At 40.4% G+C, this 21,056-nt stretch overlaps 1 protein-coding gene across 1 annotated transcript in view; it reads left to right on the top strand.

Annotated features, from left to right (window-relative positions):
• Positions 1-21,056, top strand: part of IRX6 (iroquois homeobox 6) — a 69,503-nt gene that overhangs the window by 22,080 nt on the left and 26,367 nt on the right. Inside the window, exon 6 of the mRNA XM_056528404.1 lies at positions 7,487-7,755. Coding sequence (XP_056384379.1) covers positions 7,487-7,755 — 269 coding nt within the window. The remainder of the gene's footprint in view (positions 1-7,486; positions 7,756-21,056) is intronic.

Raw genomic sequence — 21,056 nt, 5'->3', positions numbered from 1 at the left:
GTCTTCTATGTGAGACAGTGTCAAAAGCCTTACTAAAATCTAGATATGCAATGTCTACTGCCCCTCCACCACCTATTATTTTAGTCACCCAATCAAAAAAATCCATAAGATTTGTTTGACATGATCTCCCTGAAGTAAACCCATGTTGTTTTTCATCTTGCAATCCATGGGATTTTAGATCTTCCACAATCCTATCCTTTAGTAAGGTTTCCATTATTTTCCCCACTATTGATGTCAGACTTACTGGCCTATAGTTGCTTGATTCCTCCCTACTACCTTTCTTGTGAATGGGCACAACATTTGCTAATTTCCAATCTTCTGGGACGACTCCTGTTACCAGTGATTGGTTAAATAAATCTGTTAACGGTTTTGCTAGCTCTTCACTAAGCTCTTTTAATAATTTTGGGTGTATCCCATTAGGCCCCTTTGACTTATCTGTATTAACTTTAGACAGCAAATGTAGAACCTCTTCCTTTGTAAAGACACATGCATCAAACGATTCATTAGTCTTCCTCCCTAATTGAGGTCCTTTTCCTATTTATTCTGTAAAAACTGAACAGAAGTATTCATTTAGGCAGTCGGCTAGCCCTTTATTCTGTTCTACATACCTTCCTTCCTTTGTTTTTGATTTAGTTACTGCTTGTTTTAATTTCCTTTTTTCATTTTTCAGTGAAGAATGTCTTATCCCCTTTTTTCTCAGACTGAGCTAGTTTTTCTTCTGCCTGCGCTTTAGAAGTTCTTGTAAGTTGCTTGGCCTCTTTCTGCCTAGTCTTGTAGATTTCCCTATCTTCATTGCTCTGGGTTGTTTTATAATTACTAAATACTAGCTTTTTGTTTTTTATGATTTTGGCCACTTCTGCTGATTACCACAATGATCTATTCCTTTTTCTGCTTTTACTGACAAGTCTAATGCAATTTTGCAATTTAAGTAGTCCCATTTCTCCTGGACTCCATGTAATCTCTTCAGTCTGATAGGGACTCATTTATGACTAATCTCATTTTTGAAAAGTCTGTTTTTCTAAAATCTAAAACTATTTTCATGCGGTGTGATTCCTTCACTGTTCTTATATTAAACCACACTGATTGGTGATCGCTAGAGCCCAAGCTTTCGCTTACATTAACATCATATACCAAATCCCCATTTGTGAATACCAAATCCAAAATGGCCTCCCTCCGGGTTGGCTCCTCAACTACTTGTTGTTAATATAATCCCAGTAGGGAATTTAGAATATCTGTACTCCTGGCAGAACTAGCTATTTTGGTTTTATAGTTTATATCTGGAAGATTGAAGTCCCCCATAATGATAACTTCTCCTTTCATTGTCATTTTAGCTATTTCTTCAACTAGTAGATCATCTAATTCTTTAATTTGGCCAGGTGGTCTATAGCACACCTACATGAGACAGACAGAGATGTCAGCAGAGAGCACTGTTGTCAGACAGAACAAGTACATCTCAACTTCAGCAGCTGATAAGTACTGGTAGGATTAAGATTTTTTGATAGGAGTAATTTACAAATCTGTTTAACTTTCTGGAGCCAGTTGATATGAAAAAAAAAAAATAGTTTTTCACTGGAATACTTCTTTAACATTCATGGCCTGTTCTTATCATAGACCCTCTATGTCCCATGTATATGATGTAGCCTGACCTCTGGAAAGGTAGGTGATGTCAGTTAGAGGGGTTTTATTACCCCGCACTTGGCCTCTAGATTTTTATTGCCCCATTAACCCCTCAAGATGCTGAATGTGTTAATGACATTTTATGTGTAAATGTGTTTATATGTAGCAGAGGATTCAATAATTTCAATAATTGTGCATGTGTGAACAGTGAAACATGTTGTGGGGGGGAGGGGGCATTGTCATTTGTTTTAAATGTAGCAGAGGATTCAATAATTTAGCAACAGTGCAGTCTGCAGGCATGCTATATTGTTACAAGCCACTGGATGATTTACTATCGGTTAGCAAAGAATGATTTCTATTAGAACACAAATGGTACTTGCATTATTTTTTTGGCCTAAAATTCATTCAAATAAAAGTGAAGCTTTGTGATTTAAGGGATTGGTAAATTGACTGTACCTGATTGCCTAACTCTGTGTATTATAAATATGAATAGTATAATATAAATAGTAATATTTACCCCCATTCACTAGGGTCTGAATTAATTCACACTGTTAGCATACTGAAGGACCAAGAGCAGCTGTGCTTGTAACTGGTCTACCATGATAAAATATTGAAGGCCTATTCTAAGTAAAGTTCTGAAGATCCAATTCAACAGTTGAAGTCTTTTAACCATGAATTCACCTTTTTGGGCTTTAAAATTGTAACATTGGCTCAAGCATAAAATACTTCCTGTCAGCCATATAAGCGCTCATAAGGCTGTCTCTGTCCGCCAACAACGTATAGAACTTGCCCCTTGCAACCAATTTCTTTAAGGGTCCTATTAGACAGGACAATTATTGGGCAAACAGGACAATTATTACAGAAAAGGCCATTGTTGCCCTGTGTAATAAAGGTAGCGATCAGCCACATACAAGCAAACATTCTTCAGCTTGTAGAACTCACTAAAAATCATCACTGTGCCTATGGATGATTGCCGTCCAATGGCGGCATAAAAGATCCAGCATACTTTTATGCAGCCTTCCCGCACAGCGCTCTAGCTGTGTGATAGGTTCTGCAAATAAGCACCTCATTTACAAGGCAGCTTAACCATCTAATATGTCCCTACAACCATATTCACATTACATTTTTACATACATTTTTGCATTCGTATATATTTGTTCATATCCTAATTTTAATTTAAAAACATTTAATTATCTGTTTATGTTTTTTTAACATATACAAATAACCATCCTCTCAAGGGAACCCATCAGAAAGATAATGCTGTCCTTTTCAAAGTCAACATAACTTACTGACAGATAAACATAATAAACTATGTCTAAAGCTGACCATACAGATCAATTAGCTGTCGGCCGAATGCTAGTTCAACCAACAGCTATCTCTTCTGATTCACTCAAATACATGAATGCTCAGTTCAGTCAAGTGTTCCGTTGTTCTGCATGGAGAGAGAGGGTAGGCCACTGCCAGACTCCCCTGGTGGAAGCTTATCTTTAAAGATGTGCAAACTGTACCAGCAGAACCCGAGTTTGGAAAGAATTTTGCTAAAAAATCGGTTTGGCTAGAACCCAACCTTAGTTCAACAGAACCTGCTAAAATAACATCAACATCCGCCACATGGCAGAAAGGAGAAGGATGAAGGATCACATCACTTCAGGGAATCCCTTGGCTCTCCAAGCCAATTAGGAGGCAGTATAGGGGTGATGTCAAATCTGGTGTTAGAAGATCTCTGTGAGGAACACTAAGCAGTGACCAACACAAATAGGAGTAGGACCACACATTTATAATACTTGCAGTAAAACTTGCATTCTGCATCTTACTGCAAAATTAGATTTAAGTGTAAGTTAAGTGTGCCAGTTTTTGGTTTGTTTTAAATTAACTGTGAAAAAGCAGCACGTAGATGGTTTTGTGTCACTTTTGTGCACTTTCGAGGATGCTAATCTTGTTGCTATGTCCCAAAATGAGAATTTTTCACAGGCAAAAAACCTGCTGCTACTCCTAAAAAGGAATAATTTCCGAACACTTGAAAAAAGCCATTGCTTTTTTTTTTATACCTCTGTGCGCATATAACACCAGCAAACATCGACCTCTAAAAAGGGAACATTTTTGGACATTCATTTTGAAATCATAAAACATTGGCTAGGGTAGTGTGCTTTTATTCAACTTGTTACTTACCACTCCATATGTCTTACCAATCCATAGCCATACATGTTGTCATAACTTCGAAGTTAACTTTGTAAATAAATGCACTCCTAGGAAACCTAACAGTGATATTTAGAACTTTTAGTGATCTTAGACAGTGTATTACACACATTTTTGGGCTATTGGTTAAGTAAAGCTTTTGACATAACTAGTTCATTCAGATCCAGAACTTTTTGCTAGAGTTTGGTGAACCAACAGAACCAAACTTTTGAAAAATTTGCTTATCTCTCCCTATATTACCAAGAACAATAGTTCAGGGCAACTGAAATTCTACATGCTTAATACTCCCCTGGCATATACTGAAAACCAAGAGGCCACCATACACATTAGATGGTAAAGAATTGAACACAAAGTAAATTAGAAAATGACATAACTTTTTATGTATACAGTGAATACATTTTATTTACATAAAAAAAGAAAATTTCTTTAAAACTGTATATGAGAGTTTTTTATTATTATTATTATTATTATTATTATTATTATTCTTGGTGCTTTAAAAATATAAAATAAACCATACTCACCTGCCCCAATTGCCCCCCACTTGCTTATTCTCTGGCACCCATTTCCTGCATCTCTCTGCATCTTACTGCTTCCTATGATGTTTCATCTGAGTGGTTACTTTTTGCATGTCATAGAAGGCAGAAAAAAGTGGAGACCTGTATGAACCTGTAGAAATAATGGACAATCCACCACCTAAACAAATGCAGCTCCATTCCAAGTCTGCAGAAGGTACACAAAATCACACCTGCACAGACCACCTGTTCACATCTTGGTGCGTTTCCGAAGCATGTGCCCCTTGTAATTTTTTGTTTAGGTGATGCATAGTCCGTATTTTCTACAATTGTCCTTAGCTTGTATGAACCACAGCACCAGAGTTATTGTAAGAAAAAACTTTTGTGCCCAGGTAATCCCCTTAAATTTGGCTGTAAAGCTGGCCATACACCTTGAATGTGAGTTACCGAAATTACGGGCTGACAATCCAAAATGTGCAGTAATTTCTCGACTACAGCACATGTAAGGAGAGAAGGATCAAGCATGTTGGTTTTCACTTTCTTCAAGTCTGGGCTTGATTGAAACCAATGTATGGGTGTATACAAAAAAAAATATATATATATATATATATATATATATATATATATATATATATATGGAAAGGCTTGAGAAAGATCCTGGAGAGGATCGAAACGTCGCTGCTGTTTTCACTTTTTTTGATGGAATAAAACCTTGCACTTTTTCCATACTACGGAGTGCTGCACTGACCTTAAATTTTTATGGATTAGGAATAATTGTTCGAATTGATTCTTACTCAGTAGCCTGCACCCTCAATTTTGGAACCTTTACATGCTTTTTAGTGCTGTTGCAATTTCTCTTTATATATATATATATATATATATATATATATATATATATATTATGTAGATCCAGTGAGTTAGATTGAATTAAAACAATTTATTAATACAACAATAGTGATATTTCTTGTGGTGTCCTTTGTAGGGCCCTCACATCGAACTGACCCCGACAAGACTGGTAGTAGACGTACATAAATTAGAAGAAAAAAAAATAGGCATAAAATAAGTAATAGGTGCTGGTATCCCAGTTAGGCAAATAATAGGTGGAGCTATAGGTACATGGAGGGGGATCGTGCTATGCCAGGTGGAATACGTCTTATGATGTGAGCAGCGATGTCTCTGTGGCAGCGTTCCGGTAAGTGAGTGAATTCAGTGCGCTCTAGATTCCTTATATGTGGCCCACTCTACCCTGATGGCACAGGGATAGAGAATAGTGTGTCGGATATAGATAGTCTGTTATTTGTAGTCCTGATGGTGCATGTAGCTGTGCTCTGCAGTGCTGGAGACCCCTTAAACGTGGACCACTCTACCCCGGCGGCATGGGGAAAGTTTGAGTGGGTTTAGGGGTTTAGCACACTGTGCCTCTTACCAGCAATGTCCTGGAGCGAGGTTACCGGGCATAGGTTTTCACCGGGAGACTTCCGCTGGCAGGCGGGATACGTGCAATCCCGGGAGGGGGTTTCTGATATAGTTTTTGCAGACCGATGGATGATGTCAAGTTTGCCAATACTGGGGTACAGGTGGTGGAGGCTAGATGTGTTTCGAGGTACTCATCTACCTCTTTTTCAATAGCAATGGCTGCCTGTTAGTGAGAAGGTAACATTTATACCTGCAGCAGCCAGTCGTATATGTATATATATATATATATATATATATATATATATATATATACTTGTCTATATATTTGTATATATTTTGTGTATATATATATATATATACTTTTCACTCACTAATGCATTGTGATGTCCAGATTGTCCCCAATATCTAGCAACCCTATTAGTAGGACAGATTATATGTCTGCATTTTAGAGTTCCATTATAACATAAACACTAAACACTAACTCAGTGTAAAAAAAATTTTTGGCCATCTTTATTTATATTTTTTTTATCGCCATCTTTATTTATTATAATCCACAAACACATCCATAATATGCCATCTGTCTATATACATTTAAAAAAACACCAATGTTTTACACTTAAGAAGTAGTTTTAATGGATTTTCCACATCCATGTTTTACCTCACAACACTAGATCATTAGTATCCCCTGCGCAACGATCCAGTCAACAGTTTATAAATAACAAACGACAACCATCCAATCACAAGGCTGCTGCAGGTATAAATGTTACCTTCCCACTAACAGGCAGCCATTGCTGTTAAAAAAGAGGTAGATGAGTACCTCGAAACACGTCTAGCCTCCACCACCTGCACCCCAGTATTGGTAAACTTGACATCATCCATCGGACTGCAAAAACTATATCAGAGCACGCTCCAGGGATTGCATGTATCCCGTCTGCCAGCAGACGGCTCCCCGGTGAAAACCTATGCCCGGTAACCTCGCTCCAGGACATTGCTGGTAAGAGGCACAGTGTGCCAAACTCCTAAACCCACTCAAACTTTCCCCATGCCACCTGGATAGAGTGGTCCACATTTGAGGGATCTCCAGCGCTGCAGAGCGCAGCTTCATGCACCCACAGGATAACAAATAACAGACTATCTATATCCCACTCACTAATCTCTATCCCTGTGCCATCAGGGTAGAGTGGGACACATTTAAGGAATCTCCAGAGCCGCAGAGTGCACTGAATCCACTCACTTGCCGGCGCGCTGCCAAGCGCAATATCTCTATCAGATACCAGCCACACAGAGACATCGCAGAACACATGAATGATCAGCCAAGCATTTTTGTATATGGGGAGATTGGGAAAGATATTGTAACTTCTGGCCAAATGAGTGTTTAGCCAACAGCAATCTTTGTACACAGCTCATTATGCACATGGGACATGTCTCCACTAAGTGCCCTTTAAGATGGGCTGACAGTGCTCAGGAAATAAGCACTGATGTTGCTGATTGGTGCTCTATTGCTTTACCTTTACAAGAGTCAATTGTGTGGCAAGGCACAAAAGAGGTGATGATCAGCCAAAGAATAAGCGTTTTCTCATTCATCAGCTTTCTATGAAAGCTTATTCATCCAAAAATCGGACATGTAAAAGACACCATGATTTTATTGAAAGGTTTATTTTATCACCATATTAAGTACGATAGTTCCATTATGTAATTGTATTTCATGTATGTTCGTTGAGTTTTCATACTGCTTTATGTTTCAGAGGAGAAAATATGCAAAAACGAGAAGGAAATGATTCAAAGGAATTTGGAAGACACTGAGGAAGAGTCAAACAACTTCCAGAGTGTAGACAAGAGCATAGAATGCCATCAGGATGTGGCCAGATCCAACTTGTTTACTTCAGGGACAAGTGAAAGCATTGTTACACAAAATTACAATGCAACCACCAATCCATGTAATAAAGAAAATACAGAAGACTTTTTGGGACTAATGGTGGGGAAAAAAAGCTTTCAAGGATACAGCGAACAAATAGTAAGTTGTGAGAATGCTGAAAAACCTAGAATATGGTCTTTGGCTCACACCGCAGGGGCCAATATTACTGTGGACACTGAGAGTGGGGATAGTAGGTCACTAAGCCCAGACTGTCTGTTTTTGAGAAGACACTCTACCCATGGCTTGTGCAGTGAGACACGGTCCTTGCATAGTATAAAGACTCAAACTCACACCGAATGTTCTTTTGAAGAAATGTCCCAATCAGCTAAGGTTTATAGAACTTCAACATTCAATTTACAATCATTTCAACTCAGCTGTCCATACCCTGTATTGGGAGAATCATGTGAATATTCCTCTGGAGTGGAAGGTACCTTCTCTTCTGTGTTACTGTAAGAACTATTTAGACTCTGTGTGGGCATACAGTACAGCCTGCCAGTATTGTTGACAAGTATAGTGAATTTATTTTCTTTATCAAATGACAGTAATGGCAATATTCATTTAGTGGAAGCCCCCCTGGTACATTTGTTTTACTAAATGTATGTATTTACCAGAAAATACCTATTCCTTGAAACCTCTTGTTGTGTCACTCCTCTGTTATTCCTCCTGGAATATAGGAATACATTGTCAACTGGTTACTGGATTCTCATTGTCATAGGGGTATGTCCATATACACTTTCACACTGTTCAATCAGCGGCAACCTGATTGGAGAGATGTGACATACCTCATTGACAAAGAGAATGGTGATACAGAGTTGTAAAAGTATTTATACATTTACATCCTTTTTTATTTAAGATATCTAGAGTTTTTAGATGCACCAATATGATTAGGTCATGGGGGCATATTGGTGGAGGAGGAAGCATACACTCAGCAAATGCTGAGGTACAGCTACAAATCCTACAAAAGGCATCAGGAGGAGATGTAAGACGTGATAGAAAGGCCACAATTTGCTGAGTTCACACACATCATTTTGCTTCATTTAGGGCCAGTGCTACCATAAGGCAGCTTAGGCAGCTACCTTAAGTCAATGATGGGGGTGAAAAATCCAAATCTTTAGCCATAGGCAGAGATTTGGATTAGAGAAAAAAAACTACACAAAATCCACAAAAGTATGGTGTGAGCACAGCACTACTGGATTGGCTGGAGCGGAAAGCCTGGGCAGAGAGGATGGTGGGTAGTGGCATGTGGTTGGCGGGGGGAGAAGATGAATGCTACTCACAGAGGTATGTCTTGCTCTTTGTCGGTTTTCTTTCTGTGATGACACAGGAGCATAGGATATGAACTGAGGAATGTGAGTGGTGTGTAGTGTTGAGCATGAATATTCGTAATGCAAGTTGTTATGGCAAATATCGGCACTTTGCAATTTCGCGAATATTTAGAATATAGTGCTATATATTCGTAATGACGAATATTGTTTATTTTTTTTATTTTTTGTTTTTTACATGTTTCACATGCCAATTTTTATGCAAATTTTCGCATGGAAAAAAGTTAATGAACATAGTGAATATGCAAATTTCGCAAACATAGGATGAATTTTCGTCAATATATTCGCCAAATATCGTAAATTCGAATATGGCCCCTGCTGCTTATCACTAGTGGTGTGTGGCTGGCTATGCACTTTTGGTGAGCAGGGAAACAGCATTTAGTAATTGCTGTGTTATTTTTGCCTGGCGCTATCTGTACATTCAACAATTTAACGATGAGAGGTGACAGCGCCTTGTGGTGCAGGATGCTGGGCTTCTGTCTGTCCTGTGGATATATATATATATATATATATATATTTATATATTGCTCTGGATAGTTACTGGTTCTCCCTCTTATCAGACATCACCAGGACATAAAGGAAGTGCTAGGCATGAACTGAAGGACACTCCCCCATGCCTACAGACTGTTCCAACTAGAAGTGGTGGTGTAAACAATAGCAACCAGTGATATAATGGTTATAAAGGGGTAATTTTTGTTGCTGTTGTTGTTTTTTGGGGGTGGGGGGTTGTGCCATTTTTTAATATTTAAATCCTAAACGTGTTAAAAATAACGATGTGTTACTTACTTCTTTGATGCTGTGCTGATCCCCAATTTGAGCACCCTGTTCTTACTTCAGAAGCTTACATTACGTTGCAGCCAATTAGTGGCCTCAGTGGTCACATTCTGTACTCATGGCATCACCACTTAGTGACGGAAGCCATGATGCCAGAAGTACGGTGTGTAAACACCACGGCTTCTGATTGGCCCCAGCAGTCACATAACGTCCGCTCTTAATGTTAGACCAGGGTGGGAAACAGAATGTGAGCGGGGGCTGAGCAGGGCTTCAGAGAGGAAAGCAAAACGTAGTTATTTTATTGCTTTTGGGGATTTTTTTTTAACCCCTTCAGAACGCAGTCTGTTTTTACCTTAAGGAGATGGCTAAATTGTTCAAATCTGACCTGTGTCAACTTATGCATTAATAATGCATACTGGGATACTTTCACCTATGGTACTGATTCTGAAATTGTTTTTTCGTGACATATTCTACTTTATGAAAGTGGTCCATTTTGTTGATTCTTGAAGCATTTCTTACTGTATTATTTATTAATTCACATATACAATGGCCCTCATTTACTAAAGTCCAACCGACTCTTTTTCTCGGTTCTAGTGCCTAAATTTTAGTCGCAACATCTGTGCGACTATTTATGCGACCAAATTTTATGCCGCACAACCAGCACTTTAGAAACCACTCGGAGTGTTTTTTTTTTCTTTCTGAATTGGGCATGTTTTATGCAAAAATGGGTGTTTACCGACAAAAAACTAAAAATACTCGGAGTACTTCCAAAATCACTCAAGAAAGTGTGAGTTTGCCTCACACAATAACCGACAGCCAAGAGGCCGAGTGAAATTCTAAAAATGCAGTGATTTCTAACAAGGGACTGTTTGCCATTGTGTTTTGTGTGAAAGTAACTTGTTTTAGAACCTGAAAACATTTTGTACAGTTAAACACTTTTATGAATAAAATATTGAATGCTTTTGTGATAGTTAATGTTTATATATTTTTTTTCTTTTTAACAATTTGCAATAGTAGATTTAAATCAATTTAACACCCAAGCTGATAAACAAGGATAATTGTTGTAATGTTTGAAAAATTATAACACATGAATACTTTTGATTCATGAAAACATTTTTAAACAAACAAGTATAAACCATTTTGACTCACACAACTAATTTCTTTAGCTCTGAGTTTGTTTGACACAATTGACCATTGCGACACAAAAAAACGTGCAACAGAAAAACAAAAACAAATGTGCGACTTAATAGTAAATAAGCTTGAAAAAAAGACGAGTGATATTGAAATCACTCCAGAATAAACACTCCACTTTTAGTAAATCAGGGCCAATATGTCTATCTTAAGTTTGCATCATAAAGGAGACATGTTTTTACTTTTTGAAGACATTAGAGGGCCAAAAAGTGTAGCAGCAATTTTTCAAATTTTCATGAAAATGAGGGTATTTTTCAGGGACTACCCCTCTCAAAGTATTGAAAATTACATTCAATAAGTATAGCAGAAATAGCAGAAAATCGGAGGAGAAAAGTCAGCTATTCCAGCTTTATCAATTTTCTCCATAACATAGCTATTAACACACTAATACTACTCAATTTTTATTTCTCTACTTCTTGGGGTGCTAAAACATGAGAAGTCAGCAAAAAATTACCCCATTTTGGAAACTACACCCCTTAAGAAATGTAATAAGGGATGCAGTTGTTATGTTATGAGCTCCGGCCGCACACGGTTACCTTTTGCTGCCAGCGGGGCTGGGATTAACATCGCGGGATGTGCCCGCATGCGAATCCCAGACCGTCACTCACCTAGTGCTTCTCCTGCCCCTACCTCTGCCTCTCTGCTCCAGCATGCGTCGGAGCTTTAAGATTTAAAGGGCCAGTGCGCCCATTAGTGAAGCACAACCATTGATAAATTCATCCACCTCCCACACTTCCCTGCCGGATCTGTGTTGCCCTAGTGCCTGAGAGAAAGCGCTTCTGAGAGTTGCCTTGCCGTGTAGCATACCTTTTGCTCTGTGACCTAACCTTGCTCCTTTGCCGCCTTTCTACTGACCACTTGCTACGTTCCTGACTACGCTACTGTGCTGCCAGCCCTTACTTTCTGCTATCCGGAAAACGAGTTGCCTTATCCCACCTGTGTCTTGGATCTCCTCAGCTGCCTGTGTGGTCGAGCCATGCCAGGGGTAGCGACCTGAGTGCCACCTGCCGCAGCAAGTCCATCCTGCTTTGCGGTGGGGTCTGGTGAAAACCAGCGGCACCTTAGACTCCACTCCCTGGTAAGGTCCGAGTCATCTGCCACACAGGTCCAGCCAATCCACTATCATCAGTGTTCCAGTCTACTGAAACGTGAGTGTTACAGTAAGATCCGGCCATGGATCCCACTGAGGTACCCCTGCCTGAAGTTGAGGATCTTTCCTCCATTGTGGTCTCAGCAATTGGTGCGACAGGCGCAGCATCTTACCCAATTGTCTGCTTTGATGCAACAGTTATTGGCCTTGCAGAAACAACAGCAGGTACCGCAACCTGGCACATTCCCACCACCAGTTCCTGCAGTGTCTTCTGGCTCCCAGCTATGTCTGCTTTTACCTTCTAAATATGAAGGTGATTCCAAGTTATGCAGAGGCTTTGGCAAACAGTGCTTCATGCACTTGGAGCTCATGTCTGAACAGTTTCCGACGGAACGTGGCCTTTGTCATTAGTCTACTGTCCGGAAAAGCCCGGGCCTGGGCTACACCCCTTTGGGACCGTGGTGATCCGGTATCCTCCAATTTGTCAGCTTTCTTGGCCCTTCTTGACAAAGCTGGGGTGCCAGCGAAACGTTGGCTAATGTTTGGGTCTTTTAACTAGCAGCAGGGAGGAGGATAGAAGTAAAGCTGATAAGGATATCTCTTTAGAAGAAGCACAGGAAGCTCTTAGGTCCTTCTCAGGCAACTCGGCACCTGGATCAGACAGATTTTGTTTCGAAATTTATAGGAAATTTGGTAATACCTTATTGCCCTGTTTGATGGAAGTTTATTATGAATCCTTGAGAGTAGGGAGCTTAACTCCCACAATGCTAGAAGCAATAATTGTTTTAATTCCAAAGAAAGGGGACAATAGTGACCAAATAGAGCATTTCCGCCCAATATCGTTATTAAATACAGATTACAAGATATTTGCGAAAATATGGGCGAATAGACTCAATAAAATTTTACCAATATTCTAGGAGAAAATCAAAGAGGATTTGTTGCAGGAAGGGACATTTACACAGGGTACTTTTGAATATCCAATCTGTGAGTGAGGACCCCCGCTCCATCCTGTCTTTGGATGCTAATAAGGCGTTCAATGGGGTGGAGTGGGGTTTCCTTTTAAATGTTATGGAGTATTTTGATATGGGGAAGGTTTTCTCACAGGCATTAAGGACTATTTACTCAACACCAACTGCAAGAATAAATATAAATTGTGTATTATCAGACTCATTTTGTCTTGAAAGAGGTACAAGGCAAGGATGTCCTCTTTCGCCAATACTATTTTCTTTGTTTATGGCGCCATTAGCTATTAATATAAGTAATACTGAAGTCTTCTATGGATTTGGCCCGCAAGGGGATAAAGAAAAAATCCTGCTTTACGCGGACGACGTTATTATTTTTATAAAAAAAACAATTCAAAAAGTTCTGGATGTAGTCCAAATGGTGGAAGAATTTGGGGCAATATCTGGGTTTAAAATAAACTGGCAAAAATCAGGGTTGCTTCCATTAGATGAGGAGATTGCCACGCCAATAAGTAACATAAAATTTTTAAAAACAACAGATAAACTGGAATATCTAGGTATAAAAGTTTCTAAAAGAGTTGATGAATTTTTCAAACTTAATTTACAACCTTTGTTGGATAAAATTAAAACTAAAATTAATATTTGGATAAAATTGCGATTAAATATGGCAGATAGGATAACTTTGATTAAAATGGTACTCCTTCCCCTGGTGCTCCACTTCTTAAGAGTTTCTCCAATTTGGATTAAGGAACATTTTTTCGGAATAATAGGGAAAAAGCTAAACAAATTAATCTGGGGAGAATTTAAATATCTCACTTGCCCGTTGGAAGGGGGTGGATTGAAGATCCCAGATTTCTTTCAGTACTTTTAAGTGGCCCAGACAATATTTCTGGTTCATGAGCAAGAAATAATTAGGAATTTTTTCATGAAAATGGGGATTAGAAGTAAATCAATGTGGGAACTTCTGGAAAGTGGTAGATTAAAATACTTGAGGGATAAATCTAACGCTCTATATATTAAGATAAGTAAAGTATGGGACAAGATTAAAAAAATTATTGGAATTAATGTTAGTATTTGGTGTACCCCTTTATGGCATAATGAACATTTTGGAGAATTAAAAAAAATGTCAGGATACACGGATTGGGAAAGTAAGGGGATAGTTGAAGTAAATCACTTATTTACACATGGAAAATTACGGGAATGGTCAGAGATAATGGTGACATTTAAGTTAGACACTAATAATATATTTAACTATATGCAAGTCAGAGATGCATTTGAGAAAGAGGTAGATAAGGGAAGATTTATAACAAGCTCACGTTTTGATTGAACTAATAAGAAATTAAAGGGGTAATGAGAAAAAAATTAATGAGCAAAATATATAAGGCTCTTCTTAATAGTAAAAAAGAAGTACCTCCCTGTAAAAATAAAATGGGAAAAAGACACAGGTGAAATTAGGGAAGAAGAGTGGGGGACCATTTTTAATAATTTAGAAACTGCTTCAATTAGTGTGAATCACAGAATATCACATTTCATGATGCTATATCGTACACAATATACTCCAAAGCTTATGTATAAGATAGGATTCCGGGAAGATCCCAAATGCCCCAAATGTAATATTTATGATGCTAATTGGCTCCAAATGGTGTGGAACTGCTGTAAGGTGCGAGAATTCTGGCAAAAAGTTGTGGATATTATTAATGATAGATTTCAGGAGGAAATAAGGTACGAACTAAGAACTGTGATGCTTGGTCTAAAATTGGATGGAGTCAAACATAAAAAAAATGATACTTAAATTGTTAGGTATAGCTAAAATTATAATTCTTAGAAACTGGATGGCCCCTAAGGCACCGTGTATACAAGAATGGTGGGACTTAGTAAAGAAAATAAAAATATATGAAATAATGTATTATAAAAATTCAAAAAAGAGTAAGAGAATTGAAGATGAATGGAAGAGAATGGATGAGTGATTGTGCCAGGCTGACGGGGTAAGGGAAGGGAAGGGAGGGGGGGGAGGGGTTAAAATTGTAGAAAATTTGTGGAAAGTTTTGTATATTTTTGTTATTGAAAAATAAACAAGTAAAAAAAATAGCAGCCTTAATGAACTCCCTATAAGCGGATCATTATATCAAACAAATAGTGATCGCAATTAAACTATTCTGACACTGATCGCAGTATACAGCATATATAACATCAACCAAAGGGAGCTGCTCTGAGGCTGTGTTTTTAAATTATTGGTGGTGAAGATTACACCATAAGAATCAATCACATTTTCACTCTTATGTTGTACACTTTAAATGTTTTAATAGGATAAATAAAAGTTGTATTTTAATAGGAGGTACTTAGTTTAAGGGTTCCCCTTAGGGGGTTTCCCCTAAATCTGTTGTGAAAAATGCAGAGGCTTTGTCACACAGTGCTTCATGTACTTGGAGCTCATGTCTGAACAGTTTCCGACGGAACGTGGCCTTTGTCATTAGTCTACTGTCCGGAAAAGCCCGGGCCTGGGCTACACCCCTTTGGGACCGTGGTGATCCGGTATCCTCCAATTTGTCGGCTTTCTTGGCAGAATTTTGCAATATCTTTGAGGAACCCGCACGTGCCTTTTCTTCTGAGATGGCTTTGCTGAACCTCTGTCAAGGGAATTCTTCCGTTGGTGACTACACGGTTCAATTCCGCACCCTAGCCTCAGAACTTGTATGGAATGATGAGGCCTTGTGTCCCACATTCAAAAAAGGACTGTCAAGCAGGATTAAAGATGCCCTCGCAGCACGTGATCCTCCATCTTCTTTGACTGAACTTATCCACTTGGCCACACGCATTGATTTGCGTTTTGCTGCGAGACAGGAGGAACTTTGCTTAAAGAGAGAACCAGCCCGAACACGGAGATATCCTCATCTGGCACCTGCGTTTCAACGTCCATCTCTTCAGTTTCCTGCACCTCTTACCGAAGAGGCTATGCAAGTGGATCATTCTTGTCTTACGCAACAGGAGAGGTCATGACGATGCAGTGAGGATTTGTGCTTGTATTGTGCTAGCCCGGAGCACTTTCTCAAGGACTGTACAGTTCGCCCACAGCATTCAGGAAACGGCCGCACCTAAGGTACATGGGAAAGGCGTCCCTGGGTGTGAATACTACCTCTACACGCTTAAAGGGGTTCTCCACCATAAGGTGATTTTAGTACATACCTGGCAGACAGTAGTGGACATGCTTAGGAAGGATCTGTGCTTGTATTGGGGATAATGGCTATGTTTTGAGATTACCATATTACTGTGGCTAGCTTTTTTGTGAACTGGTATTTCCTGTTTGAGTTTTCTTTTTTTGACTACAAATCCCACAATTCCATTTTCCTCCCACACATCAGCCACCCCACCCATTGAAACAAAAGACCTGTGGTTTTCAATCAGGGTGCCTAGAGCTGTTGCATTAGTTGCAGATTGACCTCTCTCCCACCAAGTGATCCCTCCACCCATTGAAGCAGACAGGCTCCCTGTCATCAGCTGACTAGTGAGTCAGCTGAGTCAGGTCTCGGCCTCATTGCAACCTGGAAAAATCTGAGACAACAGTCATTTTGTATGCTGTTAAAAATAAATATTGGGATGAAAATCACAGAAGAAATGTGAGAAAACCGTCACACACAGGTACAGACACTATATCATGAACTACACTAACTTTACAGCCCCTGTAGCATAGTCAAATAAAAAAAAATTCCTGGAAAACCCCTTTAACTATATCTGTACAAGTCTTCACTTCAGCCAAGTCTTCCTTCAGTGCTACAACATTTTTGGATTCTGGATCAGCAGGTGACTTTATTGATGCTTCTTTGGTCCACAAGTATCATCTTCCTGTCACTCGACTTGCCAAGCCCTTGTTTATCTCCTCTGTTAATGGACAAAATCTGGACTGTATGGTTCACTTCCATACATAATCTCTCATCATGCAAGTGGGTGTATTGCATAAAGAAAAGATTGAATTCTATGTTCTGCCACACTGTACTTCAGAGATTCTTCTTGGCCTTCCTTGGGTGCAAAGCCATTCTCCGCAACTGGATTGGAGAACTGGAGAAATAATTTGCTGGGGACAATCCTGTCAAAATATTTGCCTCCAACCAGTTCTGCGTAAAATTGTTTCTCGTCTTCTTCCTTTACCTGGCCTGCCGCCACCTTACCAAGATTTCTCCGACATTTTCTGCAAGAAACAGGCTGAGTCTTTGCCGCCACATCGTCCTTACAACTGACCTATACTGTAGATCTTCTGCCTGGAAGGATAAATCCTTGTGGAAGGATATACCCTCTATCGGTTCCCGAGACCAAAGCTATGGCGGAGTATATCCAGAAGAATCTCCAAAAGGGATTTATCTGTAAGTCCTCTTCTCCTGCTGGAGCTGGTTATTTTTGGTAGGGAAGAAGGATGGCTCACTCCGTCAATGCATTGACTACAGGGGACTTAACAAAATCACGGTCAAGAACCATTAGCCACTACCTTTTATCTCAGAACTTTTTGACCGTCTACGTGGTGCCAAGGTTTTATCCAAGTTCGTCTTACGTGGGGCATATAACCTCATTCGTATCCACAAGGGAGATGAATGGAAAATGGCCTTCAATACTCGTGATGGACATTTTGAGTATGCCATAATGCATTTTGGTCTCTGCAATACTCCAGGCATTTTTAAAGAGTTTGTCAATGATATCTTCCATGAGTTTTTATACACCTGTGTTGTCGTATACTTAGATGACATCCTGATCTTCTCTTCCCACATCGTACTCATGTTCGCCTGGTTCTTCAGCGACTACGGAAGAATCATCTCTACGCCAAACTGGAGAAATGCCTGTTCGAGAAGTCTAGTCTTCCGTTTCTTGGCTACATTGTCTCTAATCTCAGATGGGTCCAGATAAATTGTCTGCAGTATTGGATTGGCCTCGTCCTTTGGGCCTACTTGCTATTCAACGCTTTCTGGTATTTGCTAACTATTATCGTCAATTTATCCCACATTTTTCGTCCTTGGTAGCTTCAATCGTGGCTCTCCCTAAGAAGACTTTTTATCCTAAGTCTTGACCTCAAAAGGCTGAAAAGCTCCTGTTTAAAGTCTGCATTTGCCTCTGCTCCTTTGTATACAAGACCAGATCCTTTGCTTTGGAGGTTGATGCCTCATCTATTGGAGCGGGTGCCGTTCTTACTCAGAAAAATGCCAAGGGCAAGACTGTAACTTGTGGGTTCTTCTCCTAGACCTTCTCTCCTGCTGACAGCAATGACTTCATTGGAGATCGTGAACTCCTCGCTATCAAGCTAGCCTTGGAGGAATAGTATTGGAAGGTTCTTCACATCCGGTCAGCACCTACTCCGACCATAAGAATCTTCTATACCTTCAGTCTGCTCAGCGTGGTCACTGTTCTTTTCTAGGTTTAACTTCTTCATTAACTTCCGTCCAGCAGACAAGAACATCAGGGCTGATGCTCTCTCCAGGTCCTCTGGCGTCATTGGTTTGGACTCCACGCCTAGGCATATTATTCCTCCTGACTGTGTGATTCCTGCCACTCCTCCTGAAATTCAGCAAGTTCCTAAAGGAAAAACCTTTGTGCCCGCCAGATTGAGACGCAAGGTACTGAAATGAGGTAATTCTTCCATGACAGCAGGTCATCCTGGTATAAGACTCTACTTCTAATCTCCCGGCACTACTGGTGGCCCAGAGACTCCCTGGTCCCATATCACCATGGATTTCATCACCGATTTGCCATCATCTCATAATAACACTGTCCTTTGGGTCGTTGTAGATCGGTTTTCAAAGATGGCTCATTTTATTCCTCTACCAGGTCTTCCTTCTGCCCCATAGCTGGCGAAGTACTTCTTGTTGCATGTCTTTTGTTTACATGGTCTACCTCAGCATATCGTTTCGGATCAGGGTGTGCAGTTTGTCTCTAAGTTATGGCATGCCCTTTGAAACAGTCATCATGGACATCAATCTGGACTTCTCCTCGGCCTACCACCCTCAGTCCAACGGTCAGGTTGAGAGGGTTAATCAAATTCTTGAGACTTATCTTCGGCCTTTTGTTTCAGCTCGCCAAGACGATTGGGTCGACCTTCTCCCCTGGGCTGCATTCTCATTTAATCATAAGGATTCCAAGTCCACGAGGTCGTCTCCCTTTTTTGCTGTCTATGGACTCCATCTCCGTTCTCCTCTTCCTATCCCAGTTTCCTCCGGTGTGCCTGCTGTTGATGAGCTGGTCAGTGAATTCTCCACCATCTGGCAACAGACCCGACAGTCGTTATCCCAGGCTTCTTAACACAAGCTGATGAGAGTAGAAGACCTCCTTATTCCTTCTCTCCTAGTGACATGGTGTGGCTTTCATCCAAATATATCAGCTTCAAGATCCCCTGTTACAAGCTTGGTCCCCGCTACCTTGGTCCATTCCATATTTTACAAAAGATTAATCTTGTCTCCTACAAACTCCATCTACCTGCTACGTTACGTATTCCCAATTCCTTCCACGTCTCTCTCCTCAAGCCTCTGGTCATAAACCGGTTTTCTCTAAAGAATCTTGTCCCCACACCTGTCTCCATCTCTTCTGATGTCTACAAAGTTGAAGAGATTCTTGCCACTAAAACCGTGAGAGTTAAACAATTTTTTCTGGTCGACTGGGAGGGTTACGGTCCTGAGGAGAGATCTTGGGAGCCTGAGGAGGACATCCTGGGCCGTGGCCTTCTCAGAAGTTTTCTGAATCGTAAAAGGAGGGGTAGACCAAAGGGGGGGGGGGTACTGTTACATTATGCGCTCCGGCCGCACATGCTAGCCGTAAGCATATGGTCCCGTTACCTGCTGCTGCTCACCTGGTGTTTCTCCTGCCCCTGCCTCTGCATCTCTGCTCTGGTGCATGTGTCCTCGTCCCCTTGGGTGCGCGCGCGCCAGAGCTTTAAGATTTAAGGGGCCAGTGTGCCCATTAGTAAAGTAACACCTGTGGCTCATTGATAAATTCCTCTACCTCCCACACTTCCCTGCCAGATCTATGTTGCCCTAGTGCCTTAAAGAAAGCATTCCTGAGTTACCTTGCCACATATTTGATCCCTTTGCTCCGTGACCTGACCTTGCTCCTTTGCTGCCTGCCTACTGACCACTTGCTACGTTCCTGACTACGCTACTGTGCCGCCAGCCCTGACCTTCTGCTATCCTGACTACGAGTTGCCTTATCACACCTGTGCCTCCTGTTTCCTCAGCCGCCTGTGTGATTGAGCCGTGCCAGGGGTAGCAATCTTGGTGCTGCCTGCCGCAGCAAGTCCATCCCGCTTTGCGGTGAGCTCTGGTGAAAACCAGCGGCACCTTAGGCTCCACTCCCTGGTACGGTCCGAGTCATCTACCACACAGGTCCAGCAGATCCACTATCATCAGTGTTCCAGTCTACTGAAAAGTGAGTGTTACAACAGTGAGCATTTAAACCCCACAAGTGTTTCACAGATTATTTTTTTTACACTAAAATGCTGGTACAACCCCTAATTTTTCATTTTCACAATAGGCAAAGGGGGGGGGGGGGACACTAAATTTGTAACCAAATTTCTCCCAAGTATGTAAAGTGCTTTGCTGGCATATGGCAAAGCTCAGGAGGAAAGAAGCACCATTTTGCTTATGGATAGAAAATTTGGCTGAAATAGTTTTTAGGGGCCATGTTGCATTTGCAAAGCCTCTATGATGCCAGGACAGTAGAAACCCCCCACATGTGACTCCATTTTGGAAATAGCACCCCTAAAGAAATGTAATAAGGAGTGCAGTGAGCATTTATATACCACAGGTATTTGACATAATTTGCAAACAGTTGGCCATGAAAATGAAAATGTAATTTTTTTTACACTAAAATCCTGGTGTAACCCCTAATTTTTCATCATCCCAAGTGCTAAAAGAAGAAAAGAGCCCCCAAAATGTGCAACCAAATGTATCCTAAGTGTACTCCATACCCCTATGTGGATGTAAAGTGCTATGCAAATGCACAACAGGGCTCAGAAGGGGAAGAGCTTTTGGAGAAAGGATTTTGCTAGAATGTAAGTTGGGGCCATGGTGTATTTACAAAGCCCCGATGATG

Source organism: Hyla sarda, chromosome 6 (assembly GCF_029499605.1).
Source record: "Hyla sarda isolate aHylSar1 chromosome 6, aHylSar1.hap1, whole genome shotgun sequence".
Lineage (NCBI taxonomy): Eukaryota > Metazoa > Chordata > Amphibia > Anura > Hylidae > Hyla > Hyla sarda.
This window is presented reverse-complemented; position numbering and strand designations above follow the sequence as displayed.